Consider the following 22105-nt stretch of genomic DNA (forward strand, 5'->3'; position numbering starts at 1 on the left):
ACAAAGCAAATCAACCGTGATGTGGATAAGGTTTTAATGAGCGCCTCTTAACAATGTGTCTTTTAAGAGCCACTAAAAGCGACTTAACTTTCTTTCCATTATTTTTATTTTTCCCTGGCTCCCATCCAGTTTTGTTTTCCCCGTTTTGTTGGCAGAGTAGGAAGCTTACGCTATTGTTGTGTTAAGAGGCTCCGGCTAAGATTGTCAGCTAATGCCTGAAATGTGGAAAGCAAATGCAGGGGGGGGGGGGGGGGGGAGACGGGACTACCTCACTTGACAGATTGTTGCTCTTTTCTGCTCATTGGGCAGCTCTCTAACACAAAGACATTTCCCCGACGTCCATTTTGAAGTTTGCGTGCATGTCTGCATCTGCGCACTAATCTGTGCCTGTCATCGTTGTGCATGAACGTGCTCATATATTTGGTGAACGGTGAAGTGATTGGTTCAGTTATCCACTGCTGAATGTTAACTCCCACAGGACTGAATGACCCTCGTGTTTTACGACATAATACATTTTCTTCTCACAAATTGTTACACTTTTAAGGTGAATATCCACTTTCAAATCATCCAGCTGTAGCCCAAACCTCCAGCAATCCATAACACAACATCTTAACATTATCTGTGCCACATTTTGTTCTCATATAGTAAAGTAGTGCAAAGTGGGAGAGGTATTAACCGAGAGAAGAAGAACAACAACAGGTCTGCACCATGAAGTTGTTTCAAACGGACACAGAGACATTGGATTAGCAGCTTTACCAGAGTTTAAAAGTTTAAATAAAACTTGCGGTGATAAAAGTATCTTATCAGAGTTAAGATGTAACTTGTGTATGTCACACTTGGATGTGAACTGAGCCTGGGCTTGTGTTGGTACCAGGCTTTGTGGACATGTATCGTTTCTGTGTTTGTTCGACATGCAGCTGATTTAGTTACGTGGTGTTTGAAATGTGTTTGGTTTAAGTGAGGACAGTTATTGGCAGGTAGCCGAGCTTCAACCTGTTGAAAGGAGGTCGAACATGTCCACACTGACACATTTTATTTTCCTATAAATTACTTCCACAGTGTTTGTAATGTCCACGGGGTCGCTGGTTTCATGAGGTTTAGCAGCAGAAGAAAATGCTGCCGTTTACACAGGCCTAGTTCTTGCTCAGTGATTATTTTTGTAATACGACATTCATGATGGCCTTTTCTCATCCCCACTCCTCCCCTCTCTCTCCCTGTTTCTACCACAGGATCTGAAGAAGGTGCTGTCTTTCCCCCCGTACCCTGGGGAGTTTTTGCACCCGGTCGTGTATGCCTGCACGGCGGTCATGTTGCTCTGCCTCTTCGCCTCCATCATCACGTACATAGTGCACCACAGGTAAGGAGAGATAAAGATTGAAACCTTTTGTGTCATAAATTCAAATCACAGCTCCAAAACGTCCCATCTACCTCTGGACATTTAGGCAGATGCTTATGTGATCGCCTCATTTGTCGCCTTTTTTTTACCTTCGTGGTTTTACAGTCTGTTTTCGACTCCTCTGCCACAGATCCTGAGCTGACTGTGATGTGAATCAGATGCTCCAGGCTGGCATATAAAGCACTGCAGCCTGTCTGACTAAGAGGATCTAAAGCACAAAGAAAAATGTGTGTGTGTGTTTGTGCGTGCGTGCGTGCATGTGTGCGTGTGTGTGAGTGTGTATTTGACAGCATAAATGTATGCCTCTTATGGATTTCTATGGGTTACTTCGGCCACCTTTGTTCGTTTTATTCCATATGGAGATGAGGACAACCAATGCCCTGCGTGGCTCTCGTGGCTGTGCACTGTGGCATTTCTCTGCTCCACTCAAGTTCATCTGCTGCGGATGCTGTTAAACCAGGAGGGAGCCTGTGCTATGTATTATCATCTGTTGTTCTTACAGAGCATCAGTCACTTTAACTCGTCTGTGGCATTCATGTGGTATTATTGTAATAGCTTCCAATCCATTTAAATAAAAAATTAATGTTAATGTCCCAAATGTCACATTTTCATTAGAAATTTTAAAGATGTATCGTGTTATTGTAAGAATAACACCGTTAACTGGTAGTTGTTCAGACTTAAATCTTTGGTTTTATATGTTTCCTTGTCCGTGTTGTGTCTAGACTGCACAATTTACGTGAGGCACCGCAGCATTCGCAGTTAACATCCATCTGTGACACAGGGGACAAAGACAGGGAGTGTTCCTCCGCAGGCAGACAGCAATGACAGCATCCAAGCAGCAACATCACTTTCTGTCGTCTGGCGTCGCAGCACTGACTGAAGTAAAGATTGCGAGGCGCGGTACAGGCACAAGCAATTTCAAAATTGCAGGGGATTAAGATTTTTAGTTTGAGCTGAAATGTCAACCGTTTCCAATCACCCGTGGACGTTCTGGTGTTTGTGCAAAATGAGTGGCCTCGAAATCAATTTTTATGCCATTGTTAAACTCGCACAGACATTTAAAGACACATGGTGAAGGAAACTGCTAAAAAACACTTGGGAACCCTTTTCTAGATGAAATTTAGAAACGAATGAATCGTTAGCTATATGTTATAGATGCTAAACTGTAATGGTTGTAAAGCAACGTAATTATCAGATAATTAGTGAGTATTGATTTGTTGTTGAAAGATATAAATATATATAGAAGGCTGTTTTAACATGTATTTTACTAGACTGTCAGACATCTTACAAACTGAGGTAAAGGATTTATGTAAGATCTGACATCTTAAGACGTTTTGCATGGAAACTATATATAACAACCACCATACACTAACCCCAATAGTGAAATGAGAAATTATATTTTACAAATATGTCCATGCACTGATGCCCTGTTGCTGTTTGGCCAAATCTATTCATAGACATTGGCTTTGTCTAAACTACTCTATATTTTCCTCTCCATTTAAGAAAAATTCTCCTTCTGCACAGCCTTCATTTTACATTTTAAATTTCTGTCCAAACGAGAAAGACGGAAAATACTACAAACAGTCCAACAAGCATGCTGGGCCAGTGGGTGGCGAACAATTCAACATCAGTGATCCGTTAAATACCAGAGAATAACATTGACCTTGTTCACCAATATCTCCTCAAAAATTGTTCTTTCCAAGAAAACTATGTCAGATTCATGACACGTTCTTAAACTGAAGAATTGCACCTGTCTTTTTAAATAGATGAACGCAGTGACTTTTTATGTTTCTAATTAGCAAAGGTCAACTCACCGCTAATGCCCATAAAAGGACATGCAACTGCAGCTCCACGTGCTCACAGAGAAATCCAAGAAACTGAAAAGGATATTCAGAAGTAAGAATGTCTAAACAAACATCTAAAGACAATGGCACACAGGACTCAAACCATAAAAAAAGTGTTTATATTTTGTAGTGTCAGTAGAGGATATCAAATAACTATGGGTTATATGATACAGTTACAAATTCAGTTCCTGATGTAGATCATATTAGTGTAGTGGTGATTATACAAAATGAGAAACGTGATTCATATCCCTGCATAGATAATCATAACAGAATCCAGGTTTATGATCCTCTGCCTGCAGCTGTGTCTTAATTCCTGAACAGCTGCTTATTTCTGTATTGCCTGTGTTACCTTCACTGTTGCACAAAAACCTTTTGGCTGTCTGAACTCTTCTGCATTTGCCAGTCTGCTGGATTTAGCCTCTTCATCTCATCACAGCTAATGGAATAAAAAGAGAACTACTATTCAGTTTATGATCTGTTGTCAGATGTTCCCTTTATGTCACTGTTCTGATCATCGTTATGTCATTTACTTTGATACTGCGGAGTTGATGACACATCTGTGAGCATGGCAGAGAATGATGTGGGACCTGGATAAACATTTCAAAGGGCTCCAGCTAACATATCCAGGTTTCTTTAAACCTGGTAATGGATTATCCAGGTTTCAGACACCAGGATTTGGTGTTCTACATTGCTAACCCATAAACGGAATACTTAAAAAATCTGATCATAGCCAGGATCAGTGCGTAAACTCACACATTTATTACCGAGAGATGCTCAAAGCAAAAGGACATTAATTCTGGTCCAAACTGGAGCGAGAACAGGCCTTTACAGAGCTTCTGGGTGTCTCTCTCTCACTGGGGAGGGTTGGAGGGTTTCTTTTTTCTTTCAGTGACGCTCATATGAACAAACTCCAGCTCATCCTCCTCTTCCACACCTCCCTCCACGCAGTCCTCAGCTCCACAACACATCTCTGTTTAGTAACACTCCAGTTTTGTAGTATCACTCCAGATGACTGACAGTATCCAAGCTGCGAAGCACCGGCACTATGTGTTAAATGGGCAGAACTCGAGGGAGGGTGCTCGAAGAACAGGCCCGGGATAGAGTGCATGTTCGAATTTGTCACTTTCTCACTTCAGCTCGCTGACATTTAAACACAGGCATTAATGTGCTCACTCAGCATTTGGTTCTTTGTCAGACAGCAAGTTGGGGAGAACATAGTGGTGGGTATCAAGTCTCTGAACCCAAAATATTTGAACCCAGTGAATCCACTGGTGCAATTTGTGTCACAAGTAATCAAATTGGGAAACACTCTCTTTCAGATAGTTCTGGATTTGCAGTAACTGAATTTGTTCGAGTAATTATTGATGTACACCAAGGATTAATCCACTAAATAGTCATAATAAAGGGACAATTCTTATAACTCATCCTAAAGAACAAAAAAATGAAATACATGTAGTGAAATCTAATATGTATTATAATTGATCCCAAAGGAAGAGGAAAAACGTCAGAAATGAAAAAAGAAAAGAGCATTTTGTTTTCTTTGTTTTACACTTTATATATTGTCACAGGAATCAACCATCATCAAGCCTTTAATTAAAGGGAGCAGCCTCAGGCGTGTTTGGTTAATAATGGCGGCCAACATATGTTCAGTGAAAAAAGTGGACATAAGAACACAGGAGGCTAATTTAGTCTTTGTGTCGGTCTCACAGCTCTTATCAGTGCGGCTTCCAGCTGCAGAATGTTCCAAATATCAGACAGATCGCCAGCTACCAAAACAGTCAATTTGAGTTGGTGGAGACCAAAGCTGAACTTAAAATACAAGACACAGACGCAGAAACTTTTACCTCACTTATCTGTGACTGGAGGCAGAAACGTGACTCATAACATTACCTCCACCAAAGAGGATTCTTCTTTTACCCCTCTCCGTTTGTTTTTGGTTGGTGGGTTTGTAAGCAGGGTTACGCAAAAACTACTGGACAGAGTTCCACGAAATTTGGTGGAAGGATGAGACATGGGGTCAAGAAAGAATCCATAAAATCTTAGCACACATCCACGCAAATGGGCTGACTTAGGATATTTATATCACCTCCTATGACGTTACCTTTTTTTACACTTTTCATTTGTGTCGAAAGGAGTAATTCATAGATCTTGAAGAAAGGCCTGTTTAAGGGACTGATATCTAAGAGTGTGTGATATGGTGCCACTTGGTTGAATTTAAAGGATCTGTTGGCCTTCGGCGGAGGTGTTCACTCCACTGAGTCCTATTCTAGCTTCTACTGTAACTACATCTACTGGATCTGTAACTAGGCAACTGTTTCTAGTTATCTTCATAACAAATTTATCAGCCAATAATACATCTTGTTTATAGGTTCTTGTTGTCTCAAAGTAACACAATATCACATTATTGATTTTAACCATAAAGCCCCAGCCTTACCGCAACGTTACATCCTGCTCGCCATCATGCTTAGCGTGCCACTGCTTCCATCTCTACATTTAACAGTGCTGCTACAGATGGTTGATGGGAATTTTGAGCATGTTTGGACCATTCACTGATGAAATCCCTCAGCTGATTGTGCCCACACTATTATGTGTTAGTCCCTTACAGTTGGCTCAGCAGCAGCGGGTGCAGGTGAGGGAGCAGATGCAGCGAGCGAAGAGTTTTATTCCCCCCCGCCCCACCCTCTGGGAGATGGGGATGTGGAGGGTTGCCAGGTTAATGTACTTGACCCAATGAAAGCCCAGAGCAGAGCCTCTGAAAACCCCCTTCCAGGCAGGTCAGGAGCTGGCCTGATTTATGGCCCCGTCGCTGGAAGGAGTTCCGTACCTGGGCCGCGGCGGAGGCATCGACAGCCGCGGCTCTAACTCTCCCTCCTCTCGCCGGGAGCAGCGGAGCCCGGCCCCAAACACGCCTCATAGCTCACCGCTGAGCCACTGCTTCATCTACAGTTGGCTCACGTGCAGCCGGGGCTCCGCTCCTCCATTTTGGGGAGTGGAGATTTCCAGCACAGGGTTATATAATTTCAAATGGTGACAGTATAGATTAAAAGGAGGGATCTGACACAGGAAAGTAATTAAAAGAATCGATGGTGTGTTAATGCACACAGTACAACGCTGCACGCTGATATTGTCTGACCTATTTATTCTGTTTTCTAACAGCTTGATGGAAAGACGTAATGTGGGTTAAGTGCCCTGCCTAAGGCTGCCTAACGCCCTGGCTGATGCCATATTTCACAAAGTGGATATGAGTGCATAGTTTTACATTGTAAAAACTTCAATTGGCCCAGTCAACTGGAAGCAATCTCTTTTGATTTCACCATCAAACCAGCAAAAGGATTCATATTTGAATGCATACACCACTGCATGTACTGTATGTTTGAAAAAGAGTGAAAGAGCAGTGTAAGAAGATTGTGCACTGAATGAAACAATGAGTTCTTCCAGACTCTGTGAGTAGTCTTTTGTCTGAGGACTATATTCTTTATTCAGATATAAAGAATGCAGTCTTTTCTCATATTTTTTTTCTTCTGAAACAAAGATCTTACAGTTTTTTGGAAATGTTACCAGCTTGCCAGTGGAGAAGAATTCTGGTCCCTCGTAAGCTACAGTATCTTTCACCCTGCAGAGTTTGACCTTTGCAAAGGTGCAGCATCTTCAAGCCGAGTCTCTGGAAGACCATTTTTCATCATTTCCCTTCATTGTCGGGAGATTTTAAACAATTTATCCCCGAAACCACTTCCCAACTGATGTATCTCCTATACTGAGGGGGAATAAATCTTTGAATGTTCTTGTTGCTTTTCATAAATTTGATTGATTGAGTGATAAAGGAAATCTTATGTGGAGGTTGCTGTTGTGATGTCCCAAAGTGTGATTGTTGTGAGACAGTTAACTATTAAGATTGAATGTGGTTTGACCATGAGTAATTTTATGTGTGTGATTGGCAATGATGATGATGATGATGATGATGATGATGATGATGATGCTACCAGGTTTAAATATTTTAGTTGCTGGTTAAAATCCTGAATGTCCCTGACTCATTATTAATCACAATATTGCACTGTTTGATGTGGTAAACAATGAAAATGACCTATTATGATTATAAATAGTACTGTATACCTAACTCTGCTAAATAGTTTAGGATTATGTTGACTAAGTTAAATATGTAGAGTGAATTATGACCTTACTTTTTAAAGTTCAGTCAATTAAAGCTATCATGCTATATAAAGCTATTAAAGCTAAGATATTATGTTATTCAGCTCAGGCATTGACCGTGGACTTCATCCAGGCCTGTTTGTGCCACACGCTCTATGAGCAGTGCTCCTGGCCTCTGTGGTTGTTAATCTATATGGCAGCAGCAAGGTAAAAGAAAAGGGCAATTTATGCAGGCCTTGTAAAAGAGTGGCTTAAATCTTACCCAAATTGGCTGATGGGTAATAGACCTTGAACGCTGAGTCTCAGTAAGATTTGAGTTTATGACGAAACACTGTGGGGTATGTACCTGCTAATTTTTTGATTCTTGGTCTTTTATGGCAGCTCAATCCGCATCAGTCGGAAGGGATGGCATATGCTCCTCAACTTCTGTTTCCACACGGCTCTGACCTTCGCCGTGTTTGCCGGCGGCATCAATCGAATCAAATACCCCATCATCTGTCAAGCAGTAAGTGCATTCCCTTTTCATTCGTCCCACTCTCAAAGCGTTTCAGAGAATTGATTATGAATGTCTATTGAGGTGTTGGCACTGAGTGCAATATGTGGTTATGGAGCAGTCCAGCCTTATGTGTCTCTCATGCTTCAGCGGCACGTGTGGCCTGGTCACTCTGTCACTGAAGTGTCGACACAATGAGCTCTGGGGATTCAGGCGTTCTCATCATGAATACATTTGCTCCCTGTCCCTCTGTTGTCTGACTGTGTTCTCTTTTGTTGCCCAGGGTTACTGTGGGTGTTGTGCATCACTCTCTTTTGCAGTTTTGTCAGTATAAACAGTATATGTGTTTAAACAATTGTGTTGTCCTTTTAATCTTTTGTAAATGTTTTTTTTTGCCTTTCAATTTCATCTTTATAGTTAATGTATATTCACTAATTATATGTGAGTGTTCAACAAAGGCTCAGTGGTGTGTCCCCATGGCATGCATGATGCTGGCAAATGTCTGGCATTAAAGTTTCTCAGCAATCAATGTCCACAAATGTGAATACATCCCATGGTAGCATATCTCAGCAGCTATTGGATTATTTATCATGTGATTCATGGTCCCCACAGGATGAACCCTACTGTTTGTGGCGATGCCCTGTCTTATCCTGTCAGTGCCACCAGCATGTCGAGCTTTCACTTACTTCAGTTTGGAACTACAGTATCTCAACATGGAGATTTGGTCCACATATTCACAGTTCAAGTAATGGTGTATGTAAAAGGTCCTCTGCCACCACCACGATGTTGACCATGGACTGTAACAATATGACGGCCAACAAAGGGGGACGCCAAATACGCTTGAGCGCACCCTGGTGGTTGGCTGTGGTTAATACACCCTGCTTCCTCAAGTGTTAATTTTTCCAGTAAGTTTGGTTTTAATTAGTTATTTGATGCTATATAAACAGGGAAGAAACGCAGTGAGACAGCTGAGACTGATTGGTTGAGCAGCTCCTTACTACCATCATTTGATCACAACTGCGTGGACTCTGGCTTCAACTGACACCATGGTCACAGGAAGGCAGCGTTCATGTCCAGGATATTTTAGCTGTTTTTCTGGATAGTTGAAGGAGGTGGAGACATGTTGTCCATCTATATATATAAAGCCTAGGAGGTTGACAATTATGGCTTTCAGAGAGCTAATTCTACGACTTATAGATTGGTTGCCGTTCCTAAGGTTGAGTTGTATTCATCTTGGTCATCACCTGACTTAATGTGGCACCATTATTTTGTCTAAATGTAGATTTGTCCAAAAATGAATGCCATTCCCATCCCAGCTGTAGGGTACTTTCTATTTAATTGCTAATAAGCACACGTTAACATACTACTATGATAAATTAAGTCAATGGAAATATTAAACTATATAGCTGCTAATCATCAGCATGTTAGCATTGTGACGGTAGCATTTGGTTCTGTCCAGCAGACAGGTGGACGTATAGTCTTTGTCCTGTTTTAGACTATGATCTTCATTCTATATTGTTGAGTTTACGTTGACCTCCAAAATTTCTCATCCCTCTTGTTCATATATAATACAGACATCTACGTGGCTTCGGCTTGTAAAGAAAGGCTCTCAGCCGGATGGCCAAGAGAAACTGTCAACATTGTGAACTTTTAGTCTGCGGAATATATTTTACGCAGACATAGAACAAAAGGGGTTTTCTGGAGTCCCTCTGGATCACCCTAATTGCGACAGTGGGCCCCATCATGTGATGCAGGCAGAGAGTTTTGTCGCTGCAGTTTGATTTTCTCACCACTTGCACTCACTGTGTGGTCACATGGATGATGCCTCTGTCTCTGCAGCCCATGGTTATGCATGAGAGAGTTAGACGCGTGGAGGGACATGGAGATTTGGGATGTCAGGTTAGATTTGGAAACAGGTCAGAGAAATGCTTCGTTTGCTAGCACCTCAGCATTTTCAGCTTTAATACAAAAAAGGAGGATATGAAATGCATATATCATTATATAACTGTAACTGAAAATGTTGAGCGCTGTGTGCACTGATGTATAGAATATGCGTTTTCACTGCTGAGAGTCGTGACCAGGGTCGGAACCAGGCTTCCTGACCTTGTTACATTTTTTATATTATGTCAGGTTCATTTTGGTGACCTGTCATCATCCATGTGGGCTATGTCTTCCTGTACTTGAAATTGATTAGTTTGTAGATGGCTGTGGGTCTGACGTCAGCCTGTTGTCAATTCGGCTCCACTGGTTAGGGCTAAACTGAAAAGTCTGAAGGTCCAGTCCAAACGGATGATGAAGGATGAGGATGTCTTCGGATGTTATCACTGTTTATTCTAACACAATCCTGTGGTCAGATGTGATCATATAACTTCAGCTCCGACACAAATTAAATGACACAGGAATATGTTAACGTCCTCTACTAATAAGTTTAGGCCAGCAAGTCGAACTGCGGACGTATTCTAACAGGAAGGCTGACCGCAATGTCTCTTCATGGCGTCCAGTCACAGGCTGTGTGAGTGTGTGACTGGTTGACTGTGGGATAAAGCACTTTGAGTGGTCATTAGAACAGTGCTATGTAAGTGCAGTCCACGTTCAATTTATAGCACGGCCCCCACGGAAGTGAGCGTCAGGATACAGAAAGTGATCCTCATTCCACATATTGGCTCTGTTCGATTTTCTCCTGTCACACTGAGGTATGGTTCACACCTGTGCCAGGATAACAGTCGCTGTCAAAAAGAGCGAGAGAGTGAGGATAAACTGTAATGTGTGTTTTCTCTGGCTGCACCACGTGCTTGGGAAGTCACATGGTCCTGGTGGATTTCTGTTCCCATTGATTGATAGCTGGACCTGTTCAGGTAGTGAGCATGAGACACAAGCTGGAGCAGAGCATCCTCCACTGTCAGGCCCACCTCAGCGGGGGGGGGGAGCGCATTTACAGTATGCAGTGAAGAGATTGATGCACACGTCTTCTCTGCTTTACGCTCACAGCTTCAGCCGCCTTCACTCACTCTCTGTTTGTATCGGTGGGTCCCGTTCGCTCCTTTTTATTGTGAGCTGCAGCATGTTGGGGACTCGGTTGCCTCTGCTGCTGTCAGAAGCACTTTGGGTGGCCCCTTATTACACAGGGTAAAGACTCTGCATACTGAGATGCTACGCGTCGTATTTCACGCCAGGCGGCTTTGCCTGAGTTGCCAAGCGGGAGGCCCGGTGACAGGGGAGGTGTGATGGAAGTCACCACACGCTTCGCAGCCATCGAGAGTCCTCCACCAGAACTGCAACTGACATGGAACGCCTGGTGATTGTCATGACATGCAGTTTTCCTCACTCACCGGCTCCTCAACTTTAAACATCACATTAACAGCTTCATCGGATACTATAGTAAACAACTATACTACTATTGTACTCTAGTTACAATCGGACCCCGAATACCATAATTTCATCTTTGAATACAAGTGAATTTTCAGGGGTTCCTTCGATATTGCTGTCACAAGAATTGGATAGATGGATGGATAAACTGAAAACGTTATACCTAAGACCTGAGCTGACGCCAGTGTGGCAGCATGTACATTAGTGTGTGATATGTATTTGTCATATAGAAAACATATACAAAGATCAAAACTTGCACAGTATTTGTTTCTTATTTCACTTCTGTTTTCAATGCCTTATAGACAAATTCAAAGAAATTATTAAGAAGCTGCTACTAATTATTAGACCATGAAAAACCAATGATATTAGAGGTAAAGCACTGACCAGAAGGTAAATCCTCGACAAAACTCCTTATTTAAGGATCCTTCTACCTCAAGTAAAACATCAAATGCAGTTATTTGTTCTAATCAGCTGTTAATCAATGCATTCTGGTGTGGTTCATTGAACTGTTCATCAGAGTTTTAATCAATTACATTTTTAGCTAAAAGGATTTTTCACAACATGTCAAAAATTTCCTTTTTAATTCATTTAATACTGATCTATAAAACATGACATGAAAATGCTTTTGGCTCATTTATTTGCTATAATAAATTCATCAATCATAACTTAAAAACCCCCTCAAAGTATATCATTAACGCAGAGCCAATAAATCTAACTCAAGTCTGCTCGTGTAGCAGAGTCAGTGAAGAGATCACTGGAAGAGCCATGCAACTTTATTTGGCCCTGGTCTTGCTCTTTCACTTTAGCATTCATGCATTTATCTAATTTTATCCCAGGGCCGTTGAATATATTTGTGCTGTTCCTCCTTTAGCCAATCACAGTTAACAGGATAACTCTCGGCAGACTTGGGCGGGAGCCCAGATTGTCTGCCGTTCCACTGGGATGGAGGCAGGCCCCACAAGACACAGTTTGGGATAATTACAGGAGTGCTTGAGGAGATGTGTGATCACACACGATGCGCACAAATACTCGTTCAAATGCTCTCTCTCACACACACACACACTGAGTTCTTAGTGCTCCCCTCAGCCTCCCTACCTTCCCTCCTATACACACACACATGCACCCACCTTCTCTGCTCCCAGGGGGACACGTAAGTACCTGCTCTCCCTCCAAGCAGCTCTGAAACTAGCTGTGGCAGCTCTCCCTCGGCCTCTTCCCTTACCATCCTGCATCCTAGACTATGCCACTCTTACGTCTTAGCGCCCCCCCACTCCCCCCACCACCCCCCCTGCCCACTGTGGCGCTGTCGCTATGCAGCATCCGATAGCTTTATGGCCCCAAAGTCAAAGTCATCTCTAATCTCTATTTCTGTCTTTTCTTCCGACGAGGCTTGCTCTGTCATTGACTCGAGCAACACCCCAGCTGTCACATTGCATCACAGCCAAACGACTTAGAGTATCCTTGTTTTCACTCGGCTCACCTCATCTTACCTCAGACAATCAGAATTTGGATTACTCGTTTCGCTTAAGTCAGTGTGACCAGCGTTAAATAAACTATTTAGCAAGAAACTTGGCAAAGAATGTGACCTATATATGAGGTTACATCCGGCTGTCAGCTTAAATATTATATACAGAGGACTTCCTCATTAGTGAAATTAGTTCGGTGAACGCTGGCGAGAAGGAAAAAGGAATCTAGACATTACAGTATATGCAGTGATTTGCTCTGTACTTTCATTGGGTCCAATTTGAGTGTTCCTGAGCTCATTTGCCCACATGTAAAAGGCTTCCCGTTGTCTGGTTACTTATGCATCCAAAACAGTAGGGAGCTGATATAATGAATATGTCCATAGAAGACAGCTTGGAGACCCTTTTGAATGCAGCACTTTCAACATATGCTTAAGTTGGTGAAACAATTGGTCTCACGGTGTTTCTCTTCACAGAAACTGTCACAAACACACAAGCTGAAAAATGTCATTCTCCATGAACATCACTGAAGAAGGAAAAGAAATGCAGGAGAGGATTTGCTGCACGTTCGGTCAATCTAGACATACAAGTATTTTAATTGGCGAGCAGGACTGAACGATTGAGTGAGCTACTCAGTTTTTTAAAGAGCGATATGCTATATATGCCTCTGAACCACCAGGACAGTGAAAGTATTGTCCCTCAGATTACCACCTCTACCGGGATGTTACGTTTGTTTGTTTGTTGGTTTGTATGTTTGTCTGTGTGCGAGATAGTGGGAAAACTAGCAAAAACGAATTAGCATGATACTTTGTGGAAGGATAGGGTATGAGTCAGCAAAAAACATTAAACTTTGGTGCAGATCCAGGAATAAAAAAATTTAAAAAAAATGTTAACATGGCTAGACAGTGCATTAACCTAGTTTGTTATTTATTCACAGAAAAACTAGATTACCCCAAAACTTTGTGGAAGGATGTGGTATGAGTCAGGGATTAACCAATTCAAATTTTGAGTGGATCTGGTTCAGGGGTGGTTCCTTGATATTTTATATTTCACTTTCAACAACATTGGAAGATTTTCTGAATTATTTTTCAACATTTTCATTGATTTCCGAAAGATTGATTCATGGAATAAAAAAAAAAAATCTGAATACTGTATGTGCATTTTATCCTTATGTGTCCCTCCGTCTTCTTCTGTCTGCGTTATCGTCTGGTTGATTCAGAGCAGAACATTTCTTGTTAGACTGTTGTGTGAATCTGATGCTGGATCCTAATGCACTGTAGGTTGATGGAACTGATGGAACTGATGGAAAAAACACACAGCAGTAAAACATAAAGTAATTTGATAAATATTGTAAGGCAACGTCTTAGTAGCTCATTGTTAAACTTCACATTTTCTCACTGAAATAATGAAGGTGTTTATTTGATGCAGGCTTTAAACACACAAACAAACACATTAAGAGCTTAGATTAATCAAAAAAAATGATGATGAAAAGGTTTCCAATAAGAATGGAAGTATAAAAAAACTCTGAAATGCTTTGTACGACTGCTGTTAACACCAAGCCAAGTGTCTCTCAGAGACCTGATGCTATTGTGATGATAATGTTGTATTTTCCTCTGAACTACAAAATACACAGTACTTTACTTCTCTATCTGATTGATATTTAACTCAGTTTTTTTTATTTACTATTCATAATAGTAATTGCTCTATTAACTGTAGATAAAAAAGTATAAAGTGTGTTTTAAATGAAGGTAGATAAAAAAATTACAGAAGAACAGGTTTTCCAGCTGTCAGGCTCTAACAAGCTCCATTAATAAGGCAGGGGAACCTGTTTGTCGCCTGAAGCCCCCAAACCCGAAAGAGACGTTAATGAAAGGGACTCAGATGAGAGAATAAGTATTTTTATCAATTCAGGTCTTTGTCGGGCACCAAGAGTTTGGGAAGGAAAAAATATGATTTAAAAAATTGATGGGAACATTTTCTCCAAATGGGAATTGAACTGGAACACCTTGTCTTCGTATTGCTATATTTCTGTGTTGTATTTTGTCATTACAATACATAGTATGTGCTGTATTGTAATGACATCACAATAACGTGGCCCACAGGTCCATGTCCTGCTAGGACAGTTTACCGAAAGGTTCATCAAGACATGAAGTTTATATTCTCTTGTCTCTTCACACTGATGATATCAGGATTTGACTTGTATGGATTATAACATCTTTGTCTCGTCGGATCATGTGCAAAGTGAATATCGTGAATTTTTGGCTGTGCAGTTTGATTTCCTCATGCATCATTGACGCCCTCAGTGATGAAAGAGTGAGTTCGAGGTAACAGAAGCTGTGGGGACGCCCTGATTGGAGATGTTAGAGGCCGTTCCCAGCTCCTATTTTGTTCACTGCGTGGTCCTTGTGCTGCTCACTGATCCAATCGCTGACTGAAATGATGTATTTACTCAGATTCTCTACAAACACAAAGCACGTCAGGCGAAGGCACACAGCAGATAGGAAAAGAAAATCACCAGAGTCAGACTATGTGTAGAAGATTGAACTAATCATATCCACGAGCAAATTAATTACAGGTCTTATCCAGACATAACTTTAACCCACATATTTTTTCCTCAGGTATGTACTTATGATGTTAAATGATATTGATTTGATGTCTGATGGAGGATTCATAATGCTTTTAAGAATTTTGTTTAAACAGTCAGTTGAAGGAATATTTAATTATTACCAATAGACTACGGCCAATGCAACTATAAAGACTCTTAGGCTTATGTGCTGCAGGTTATACTTACAAACATACACACATACCTACAAACATACATACATACATATGTGTGTATGTATGTATATGTATGAGAGAGAGAGATTTCCCCAAAACTCTAGTTTCTGTGTACATGTAAAACAGACAGTTTTGGAAATGATGACCTCACAGTTTACTTCATGCTTTGTTGCTCTGTGTAATGAGCGTGAGCCAGACACAACAACAATGACAGTTATTACCAGTTTCTCTGTGTTCGCTTAGCTCTGCTAGTTCTGATTACACGTTTGGATCTATATTTAGCATCACTGCACCACATTACCAGCGTTCACAGGTGTGGCCTCACTCAATATTACTATTTTACAGATCATTATTGTAGACTTTATCGCCACCTATTGGCCCTAGATCCCTGTTTGAAAGTTTTGGGTTCTCATCTGGACGGATACATTTTGTCTGATGTAGGTCGTGTGGATGGAGATATTTCTTTTTAAACGCGGGGGGGAAATCTATATAAAAATGACCACAGTTGTGTAGACAGGGCTTAGGTCATGTGACCAGTTCCTGTGATACATCCAGGACTGCACCCAACAAATAAGCAGCTTTTCAAACTAAAGTGGTGACACCACTCAAACCTGTTCAACACAAGGTGATACTATGAAGATTCTGTTTATCAATACTTATTAAGTAGTTAAAATTGGGTTAAATAGGTTACTGATATATTAGTTCTGTGCTTGATGGCATGGCTGTCCTGTCTTATTCCTGGAGACTGTACGAACGACCCCCTTCCTTTACCGCCCCCTGCTCTCCTCTTATTTCCATATAACCAACACACTTCTTCGCTGTCTGTTCCTGGCGCTAATGAAGCTCTGTGGTCTCCACACTCTGCAGCAGTGATTGACTTACCATCCACTCCCTGCTCTCTATAACCAGCTCAAGGACACTTCCAATTAGCATCTGGACCCTGGTAGACTCGCCTCGGTCCCCAGGCCTATCAGGCTGCAGAGAAACCATTTGATTAGCTATCTCAGGTTTCCAGTACATCATGAGCAGATTGACTAAGGTGGAGAGAAAGGACACGGTTTAATTTTCTCCCTCCAACCATTTTCCCTTTCACTCCTCCTTTTTCTGCAACTCATCTCGCTGCTGCCTTTTTATTAGCCGGCAAAGCCTTTAAACAGAGTCGGATCAGTTTCCCTATTCAAACATCATTCATGAATATTAAAACAATGATGAGCAAAGATATGTGTACAGTGCATTTTGGAAAATAATCACGCACTGATAGTTGTCGATGTGACTATCATTTATATTCACATTGGCTATTCAGGGTGCTTGTGTCCTCCAACTCAGCTGATAAGGAGCTTCTCAGTATCACCATAACGCTCTCATCCGGGACAACCTTGATGATTCAATAGCACTTTTTGAACCTGCCTTTCCATTCTTGTACTATTGTCTCCCTGTGAACGATAACACAAAGCAGCCAGGTCTTGAAGGAAAACGTCTACGGAAACACCCTTGGAGTGACATTGATGCTGAACATATATTCCCAGAGTTAACTATTATTCCCTGAGTCAAGTCTTGAGAGTTTTCAGTGGCACACTTTACTGTATATATTAGCAAAAAGTTCCTAAAAGTCAAACGAACAAAACTTAATGCGCCCTCTGTCTGCTCCCATCTCAGGTCGGGGTCGTGCTGCACTACTCGTCTCTGTCGACCATGCTGTGGCTCGGGGTGACGGCGAGGAACATTTATAAACAGGTGACCAAAAAGCCTCCGCAGAGCCAAGATGGTGACCCGCCTCCGCCCCCTAAACAGCCCCTGTTGAGGTAAGCACAAACAACCCTCCTCAACCTTGACCGCATCCAAAATGGAACAGAACATAAAAAAGGTGTGTGTACGTATTTTGTGTGTGTGCATGTGTGTGTGTGTGTCTTTTTGTTGATCAGTCTTGCACTGTCATTGCTGCTTGCTGTGTGAGTATCATCAGAGGCCAAGGACCAGTTTACTGCTGCAAAATTATTTACTCGCTATTTTTGTCAGGGCCTGACCTGACCCAGTGTGTGAGATGTATGTAGAATACCTGATGTGTACTGTAACTTAAGAAAGATGGTCACCGAAAAGTAAAAAATATATTTATCCATAGGCACAGGTTTGGGGTGAAAATTAACTGAACTCATGTGGGCAGTGGGTAAATAACAAATTCTTTATTTCTGTAGAAATAGGATATTTAATTAATTGTGCAGTATTTATACAGGTAGTTTGAAATCTAGTCAGCCGCAAGGATTTGTTTTTTTGTGACTGACTATGACACCAGGTTTGGATTTGACTTGGAGATAATAGCGGGTAAGGGGTCGGGTCCTTTGTGAAGCTTTGAGGGATGGGCACAGGTTTTCATCATACCTGTATGAGATTATTATACTGATGACATATAAGAGTGTGTGCAGCCCTTTACTATTAGTTCTAACTACTTTATATACAGTTCAGTCGTGTTGCCCATTGGTTCCAGACCTTGAGGTCGACCCCCCTACAAAGATTAACCTGGGGGGGGGTCTTCAAATGATTAACAGGGGAGGATGAAAAAAATATATACTTTTTTTTTTACTTTGGGCTAAATCTTTGCTCCTTTTGTGAAATGTTCCAGGGGTTTATCTCCCGGCTCCATCAAACATTATCTAAGCCTTGCCTGTCCACAGTCTCGACTGAGGGCAGAGGGGGCCCAGACCCACTCTTAAGAACAACCTCCCCTAAGACTTGACTGGCGAGATCCTCATCCTCTTTTAAATCCCTCTCAAAGACACATTTTCTAAGTGTGCTTTCTCAGAGTATGGGGTCAAATTAAGTTTCATCTCTTTGTCACTTTTTTAAAAACTTTTACTTTACAAAGTCTTTCTTCTCACTGACTTTTTTGATAATTTTCGAATTTTATTTAATTTACCTTTTTTTTTAATCTCTAAAATATTTATATATTTCCACCCCAACATTAAATGCTCTTCTAAGCATTCTTAATTTTATTTTGTTTCACCTCAATTGTTTTTATTTATGTGTTGTAAAACTGTATTAATATCAGTTCTAGTATTAGTATTGATATTAGTTAAAAGGGAAAGTTGCATCTAACACATGGATTGAGCAACCACTGGTTTAATATTTCAAAATTAGTCCTCACAATTATTGTTTAGCTATCAAATGAAAGTATAACAATATTACAACATGTTCAATAGTATATTGAAGCTAAATTGAAATACTCAGGGGTAATAAAAGGAAATCTAAATCACACATTGATAGGCCTACATTAGTTTACATTTATATACTCATTTACTTTCCTCAACTGATTTTAGGGTATAATAATATATTTTGCTGCGTAAAATAGATTATCTTATCTCCAAAGACAAATTGCAGACATCACATGGTTTATTTGAAGATTAAGTTCAGTCATATCCGTTATAGGGTCACTTTCTCCTCTCTGGGTGACCTGTGCAGAGGTGATTGTGTCCTCCACTGAGGGTTTTAGAACATGCATATTTGTGCCTCTGTTGATTTATGCTATAGCTTCTGTACTTTGTCAGGTGTTTGCTGCTTCTTGCTTTCTTCTAGAGGACAACAGTAGCTTTACACAGAGGAGTTATTGCATTGTTTATCTGCGGAGACATCCGCAGCTAGTTTGCATCCCTTCAAGCCGCTGGCTTTGTTCACTCTGTGGTGACGTAGCTGTTAGGTCTTCCTCTTTGTAATGGCTCTCCTTGTGGACTTCTCACAAGTTTGCTCATGTTGAGAAATTACATTTTAATCGGAGTCCCTGTCCGCCTGGCGGGGAGAGGTGCAGCTTTTGATTGGTAATGATTCACTTAATGTGAAAATGAGGCAGATAAATGCCAGAGATCATGAGTGTTGAGTGAATTCCTTTTAATCAGTCCGATTTCTGATTTGAGGCCTGTTTAGCTCAGAAGCTCCAGTTGGTGATGCACTGCTTCACTGAGGGTCAACAGGCTCTCAATACATAACACATCTGATCAGTTTATCGTTACCGCTGACTCATCAATACCAGTGGGCAGTGTTTTCCTCTTCCCCTGCAGATCTTGTCTTGTCATCCAACTATTTTTAGATTCGCATGACGTTAAACAGGAGCACTTTAAATAAAGCCACAGCTGAGTCACAGGGAGCCTTAGGTCCTGTCCTCACTGATGCAGATATTTTGCAAAACAAACTTTTCTCTGCGCTGGAGGCTCTCGTCCACAAGCCGCATTTCAAGTTACTAAAACAAAGATTTTTGTGCAGAATTTCAAAACACTATGGTTTATGTGTATCTGTGTGTACATGTAAAACAGACTGCTTGGCCATCGTTGCTTTGTGTAATGTGCAACAATAACACCAATGGCAGCTGTAGTCTGGTTGACAGGAGAATAGGCTCACTGAGCATGCTCATAATGTTGTCCTCTGCTTTTTGACAGATCATTGATGTAGACTTAATGGATAAGAATCATATACATATAGAGATAATGGCCTGGCATGCTTGTTTGAGCATTTATAGTCCTTTTTTGTGGTCATGTCTGGACAGCTGTATCTCTTAGGGTTGTGTGGCTTGAGAGTTTTTTCGAAATGGAGGTGAAAATAGGAGTTCAAATGCAACTGAAGTAATGTAAAATCATTTGAAATGAACACATCTAAGCCTGTAATGGTGTTGAGCTCGTCTGATAGAGATGTGTATCGGACAGAAAACGTTGGGAACCCATGCTTTTCGCCTGTCGATGCATCATTTCTTTCTAGGTTAGATATTGCAGTTTTCCAAAAGATATAACTACACACTCTTGCCCAGAATAGCTGATCTGGGTCTGTAGTAAATGTTTGGCTCAGTTATTCTGTTTGAGACCTCGCACAACCCTGGACTGTAAAACCAATAAACGTCAGGAAGAGGAGGAACGAAGAAGAAGCCAACAGCTTAAAAATATCTGTATAACTATAACTTTGATTATCACAACTCATGGAGAGGCTGCTGAGCCAGATGTATTGAGCCTATTTGACTCAATTAATTCCCATTTCCTTAGCAGGGACCACGCCCTACCAATATGTGATTTAAAGGTTTGAATGGAAATTGATATATTGGATGTTGAGGTGAAGAGATGAGCGAAGCAGGATGAAGGAATGAGGGTAAGATGACAGAAGGAAGATAAATAGATGCAGGTAGGGATGAGAGAGGGAGGATGATGGGATGTGGTTGAGCAGAGGTAGGGATGAGGTAGAGCTGTGATTGCATGAAGGGAAGGGAAAGGGTTGTTGGAAGAATCTGTGACAAACAGAGTGTGACAGGTTGAGCCAATATTGGAAGTGTTGGTTAACTGGTTAACTTTATTTGTGAACACAACAGATTGATTTTCAGCTTTCTGTCATTTTATTCCCCCCCCTCAATCATTCCCCATTTCATTCCTTTCCTGCTGACTCAGGAAATTTGGGCATATTTAAGAGGATCAGCTTTTGGACACATGCAGTGCTCTTCCTCTGCGGTGAGAAGGTGCTGTGTGAGCACCGCTGCACATTGCCACCGTGCCGCAGAGCTCATACTCCAGATGTGGAAGAAAATCCTGTTAGTTAGGGGGGAAGGTTTGAGAGCGGGGACACGGAGGCACACAGAAGGTGCACCGTAACAAATGCCTGTTTGTCCTTTAATCTTTTATTCAGTGAGCCATTTCCTTTAAGCTGTTGGAAAACATCAAGCTGTGGTTCGGTTGCCGAAATTTCCGGCAATTTGATGAAATATTTGGAAGAACATGAAGTGAATGACCCCACACAAGAAAATGATTTATACATGCGGAGCTGCACTGGATATGAACCCCGCTGGAATATATGACTTGCTTTTTACAGTGTGTGTCTGTTGGCTGTTTGAGATGATTATTTTCGACACCCGCAGCAATCACATGGACATTTATCACTGATTCCACCTGAAACTAATATCTATAAAAATGCATAAGCGAGCGACATCATACATCTGACATTATTAAAACTGGAGTCTGCCCAATAATGTATTCCTGAAGAGTCACTGAGGATAAGGTCCCCGTATCAGATAAGGATCCCCTCAACCCGTAAGCAGCACTTTCCTTGCAAAGCGAAATCTTCAGACACCTGCCTGACTCGGGGGGGATGAGGAAGGCGCAGGGGGGGGGCGGGTTTATGTGGAGCGCTCTTGAGGTTTTCCCATCATGCACTGCTTGTGAATGGGATAATTTGTCGGGGGGCAGGCGGAGGGATCGTGTGGCGCGGCAGTCAAGTTGATCCACAGTGATTGACTGTAATGCTCCCCGTCAGACAGGCTCCTGCAGTGAGACTTAGCAGCTGGAAACAAATCAATTTCTCCTCTGAGCATCCTCCTCTGAGCATCCTCCTCCTCACCCGCTCCTCCTCCTCCCCTCCTTTCCAAACAACCAGCCTATAACTGCTCATCTACCTCCCCCCCCCCCCCCCCCCCCCCCCCCCCTGTCCCTGCATCCCCTGGCAGTATCTGATGGCATATCCAGCAGACCATCATGCTGGCCTTTGTCAGAAATCTGCTTACCGTGAGATGCCTCCAATCAGGCTATTAACTGACACTGTGATGGGTGCAGATCTTTACCCAGCCCTCCCCTTTTTTGTAGAATCTCTCTCTGTGGAGTTTAGT

General features: G+C 41.7%; 1 protein-coding gene across 1 annotated transcript in view; it reads left to right on the forward strand.

The window, feature by feature from the left end:
• The window catches only part of LOC128453774 (adhesion G protein-coupled receptor A3), a 182315-nt gene that overhangs the window by 150793 nt on the left and 9417 nt on the right, over positions 1 to 22105 (forward strand). Inside the window, exons 15-17 of the mRNA XM_053436859.1 lie at positions 1230 to 1357; positions 7768 to 7891; positions 17143 to 17288. Coding sequence (XP_053292834.1) covers positions 1230 to 1357; positions 7768 to 7891; positions 17143 to 17288 — 398 coding nt within the window. The remainder of the gene's footprint in view (positions 1 to 1229; positions 1358 to 7767; positions 7892 to 17142; positions 17289 to 22105) is intronic.

This window comes from Pleuronectes platessa, chromosome 12 (assembly GCF_947347685.1).
Source record: "Pleuronectes platessa chromosome 12, fPlePla1.1, whole genome shotgun sequence".
NCBI classification, from domain to species: domain Eukaryota; kingdom Metazoa; phylum Chordata; class Actinopteri; order Pleuronectiformes; family Pleuronectidae; genus Pleuronectes; species Pleuronectes platessa.